The 4,999-nt window shown below is 35.8% G+C and overlaps 1 protein-coding gene across 1 annotated transcript; it reads right to left on the bottom strand.

Annotated features, from left to right (window-relative positions):
• Positions 1-607: 607 nt before the first annotated feature.
• On the bottom strand, positions 608-949 carry LOC142182100 (auxin-responsive protein SAUR32-like). Its single transcript, XM_075256031.1, has one exon. The coding sequence runs from the start codon at positions 947-949 to the stop codon at positions 608-610; it is 342 nt and encodes a 113-aa protein (XP_075112132.1).
• Positions 950-4,999: the final 4,050 nt, after the last annotated feature.

The following is a 4,999-nucleotide window of genomic DNA, read 5'->3' as shown; positions in this document are numbered from 1 at the left end:
AATAGAATCTGTACGCAATTTAATCTAAAATTGTGTTAATTTAGTTTTAAGTTTGACTCGTCCATATACCTCACTAGAAGGGGTCAATATCTAATCAAAATGGAGTTTTATTTCGCGGTGCAGACAAAACTTATAAAAATAAGAAGAAGCATATGGCGAATACTTTGAAATTGTCATCCCTTTTGTCTCAACTTCTTTCACCAGCTGTCGTTGGAACAACCTAGCTTCTGTGACGCAAGATTTTAATTTTAACAATTTTAAGAATTATTAATTTGATTCTAAATTTAATATAAAATACACTATATGAGCAATTGAATTCAGCTAAACCCTACCCACATTCAAGCTTCTAGATTCGCGCTTACGATAATAGTAAGAAATTCTTAATTATCCCTTCCTTATAGCAATACTTAGGTCTTTAATATCGAAATAAGGAATACAAAAGTTTTAATCCTCAAATTCGCTTACAGAAAGAAGAAAAGTGTAGTAGCAGCTGTATTGTCATTCAATGTTCGTCATCGTCATGGGTAGGTAACACATACAAATACAATCAAAAAAAGAAAAGAAACCCAAGCACCTATATATATACTATACAAAATGAAAAAAAAAATCAGGCCTTAAAGCACGTCCACAAGTGGTGATCCTTGTCTATGATATCCTCAACGTAGCGAAACTCCTCAACATGACAAGGGATGTTAATGGGTCCATTATGATGAAATTCATAGTCTTCCTCTGCTCCTTTCAACAACTGTATGAACAGAGGATGGTTGATGTGCATCACAGGTATCACGAACTTCTGCTGCTCCTCTCCTTGACCTACCATTACTGCAACACATCCTCGTGGGATGTCCTTCAATTCCTCCTTCTCATGCCCATGACGATGAAAGTGAAAAGGCAGATGTAACTGGACATGGAATCTCGAATGATGATGGCGTTCGTCTACGTTTCCCATCTCTCTGGAAATTAATAAGATCCAACCAAAGAAAATTAACAAGTGGTGGCGGCTTTCTTGTTTGTTAAAGCAGAAAGATATTGTGTAATTAAGGATGGAAATATTACAAGAAAATGATCAGATGAGAGAGAGAAAGGCCAAGGATCAGAAGAAGAAATAGCTAGATTGAAGAGGCTGAGAGAAGAATCTGTTAAGGAGCTTGGAACGTTGCTCATTAGCTATATATCTAAATAGGGGTTTTACAAAAAATTGAGTTTGAGATGAGAGTTGTTGAATGGGGGGAGATGGGTATATATGCCAGCAAAAGGGAGGGAGCTAGGAATATGTCAACTGTACACCGAATGCTTACTTCACATACAAGAAGGCGTGTTGCCGACGCGGAACAGCTGAAATGGTAGTAGCTTAGGCAGGTAAATTACGCCAATTGCCGCCGCCTTAATTAGGAGGTAGCATTTCCATTTTCCAGCAAATAAGGAGGGGTAGTGTATATAACTGAAGGGTTGGGCAGTATGCAATGGCAACGGGTGCGCTAAGCTTCTGTTATACATGGGATCTGGGAAAGGGTCGAACCATAAGTAGGGGCGGAGATAGAGTGGGGAAAACGGGTGTGGCCGAACACAATAACTTTTGTTCAAATCACGTATTTTCTTGAGAAATTCATCGAATATGTACAACTTATTAATTTAGAATCCAGTAACTTAAAAGAATTACAATCCCGAACCCATATGGTTCAAATATTGGCTCCGCTAGAAGGATTTATTGTACGCAGTCTTACTCTGTATTTCTGCAAAAGCTTGTTTCAACGGGGTTGAGTTGTATGGAAAAGCCAATATATAGCTCAATTTTTTTAAATATAATAATGTTGAATTTCATTAGTTTTTATTTTTTATTTTTTTGTGTTTACTTTTTTATATTCAAAATTTCTTAAGTGAAATTTTTGGAGGTTGAGGTCGTCAAATAGTACTATTCAACAATATTCAAAGCTAAGATGACAAATTCAACTCATCTTATCGCATGTTAAGGGCTTGAATAAGGTTAAGCGTAGAATAAATGTAAAGTGGTAGGTTTGAATGGATTATTGTTAACTTTTATCTCATGTGCTAAATTGTAGATATTGGGAAATTACCATGTATAAATGACATGCGTGTTTGACCTTCTGCAAAAGGATTACTGTCCAATAGAAGCTAGGGCCTAGGAGCATCTTTGCAAGCGAGTTTACAGGGTGAAAATTTCAACTAACATAGTATTTATTTGCTTTTAATGAAAGAAAGATCACATTTGGAAGAATATCTTTTTAGAGAATGATAATTTGTGTTAAATTAATTTTTTAACTTCAACTATAGTATTGTTAGGATCTAAAAGCTCCCCGAAAGTCAAATCCATACTAACTTTTTGGATTATTTTTTATTTTACAAATAACCTAAAACAGATGGTATTTTTAGTTTTAGAAGCTAGAAAGCTTAGAAATAAACAAAATACTTAGCTGATTTGCAATATAAAACCAACACTTTAGGGAATTGATTTCGTTACCTTTTAGAATTTAAAAAAACATCTGAAGTTCATTTTTTTTGCTTTTCGTCATTTTTTGTGATATAAGAGTATTTACATTTTTTAAGTTCTTATGGATAGACTAAAAAAAGATGAATAAAAATGTAACTCATAAATTTTGGAAATGTTAACAACCAAGTCCGAACTTCTTTTTGGGCAAAAATTCAAAATTATAAGTCCAAACACTGAAACACGTCACAATGATTTTTCTTTCAAAAATCAGAATCTACCAAACACTAAACCAAATCCATTAGAACGTCTTTTACGTTTCACCACAAAATAGTGATTATATGTTCCAACTTACTGAATATATTATCAAATGGAAGTTTCAGGTTGAAATGTCCCACATTGTTAATTATAACAACAGTAAAATATAAAGTTCTAAGTTGTAAAATCAACTAACCGCCCTTTCTTTTACATGTCCAATTAGCAAACACGACATTATGGGGGTACTGTTTAGGTTTTTGGTTGAGGGTGTGGGTGTGGGGTGGGGGAATTTTGGCATATTGCTTAGAGCCTCACAATAAGAATTTCTCACTAACTCCTTTTCCAGTTAAAGGCCTATGTGGAGTTGATTAAGTAGATATGTACGAATATATACCTTTCCTGTGGCATTTGAGGACGAACCGGTTAAAATAGGCTTCTCTCAACAGGCAAATGAGCTTTGATCATGTTAGCTTCAAAAATCACAAGGCTTCGAGCTACTCAGCCTACGAGTTAAGAACCTTTTGAGGTGCTCGAACATAGCCGCTAACGACTTAAAAGCCACCCTAGCCGCAATCCTGAACTACGTCATGCAGATTTATGATCTCCCCAAAACAACCCTTAACAAGATAGAATTTATCCAAAGAAACTTCCTATGAGGTAGCACGGAGGAAGAAACTGAAATGATGCCTTTTTGGACATAAAATACGTTTATACAATTAAAAAAAGTTATATTTCTAACTATAACGCAGTATTATACTGCGTTTTATTAAAAAATTAATTTTTTTAAGGGCAACGCAGTATAATACTGCATTTTCCTTAAATGCAGTATTATACTACGTTTCCCTATAAAATTGGGCCCACCAATAATAAGAGTTTTGTAGGACTGCAGAGAATATTTGTTTTCTAGTGTAAAACGTATTATAATACTACGTTTTAAACTGAAACGTAGTATTATACTGCGTTTTACACTGATTTTTGGACCCACCAATAAGTGTTCTACGGATAACTGACATAACAATAATTCAAATACATAAAACGTGGTATTATACTGCGTTTTACATAAAAAAAAATTTGCACCCCAAGCTCGGACTTGCCTTATTTAAAGGCGTTTGATTTTTATGAAAATCCATTCAAAACTTTCTTTCAAACTTCCGTTCATACTTCTCTCTTCTTATTATCAAGCATTTTTTTATAATGACTGAAGAGCCAAAAATAAGGGTTTCATTATATTGGGGGGGGTGAGGTTGTAATGGAGAATAACTCTGTGAGGTATAGCTCACCTCCACAGTGTCATGTTAAATTGCCGCTTACAATGGAGTACGATAAATTAGTATCGTTGTTACGTAAAAAAATGAGTGTGAGGAAACGCTCGGTGAACCTTAAAGTAACTAGTAGATTTCCGTATTCAGTGACTCCGTAGGGGTTTGCTTATTATTCTGAGTTTAACATCGAAGATGATGAAACTCTTAGAGATTTTTTGCGGATTCCGGATGAATACAGAGAATTTATTGTAATAAAATTATTGAAAATGTACGTCAAGGTTGAAGACGTTCCCAATAATGAGGGTATGCATAGTAGGGATAACCCCTAGTCATCGGGTGGTTATTCTGGAGCAGTTTTTGCCGGACAGATTGCTGATGAAAGAGCTTGCCTTGATTTAAACTTGTCACCACCGGCGAATGAGCAGTCACAAAATAATTTTTCGACTTTATATAATCCACAAGACGACTGGTAAATTTCAATTTTCTACGCTTTAACGATGTTTATTTTATGTTTTAATTGGATTTGTATTAACACTCTTATTTTTTATAGGGGGTAGAGTCCGGATATGAATTTTACATGTTATGACCCCGCCCCTAGTTGGAATATGCGTAGTTTTACTAGATGATAGTGATTATGAAAACAATGTCGATGAGTCTGGAGATGACACACCCTTCCATGATGAGGATGATGACGAAGAGGAAGTGGATGCCAAACCTGAGCTGACGAGGGAGCATGCTCCTCCACATCCTGTTAGACCAAGAGTGTACGAGTCTCACGTGCCCTTTCATGAGCGGAATATTCTCTACCTTGATAATTTGCCAAGTATGCCCGACGTGGATTTCCTCACAAGGAATGATGATGAATTTCGGTCAGCGATGTGGGATGAGTCTAGACCAGCGATGCTTGCAAAGGACATGTATTTCCCTGATAAAGCTCGCCTAATCAGGGCTGTAAAAATCTACAGCGTAAGAGAGTGCCGTGAGATAATGGTAAGGGAGTCAACTACGAAGGTATACAAGGTTGTATGTCGTA

This window comes from Nicotiana tabacum, chromosome 6 (genome assembly GCF_000715075.1).
Source record: "Nicotiana tabacum cultivar K326 chromosome 6, ASM71507v2, whole genome shotgun sequence".
Classification (NCBI taxonomy): Eukaryota; Viridiplantae; Streptophyta; class Magnoliopsida; order Solanales; family Solanaceae; genus Nicotiana; species Nicotiana tabacum.
This window is presented reverse-complemented; position numbering and strand designations above follow the sequence as displayed.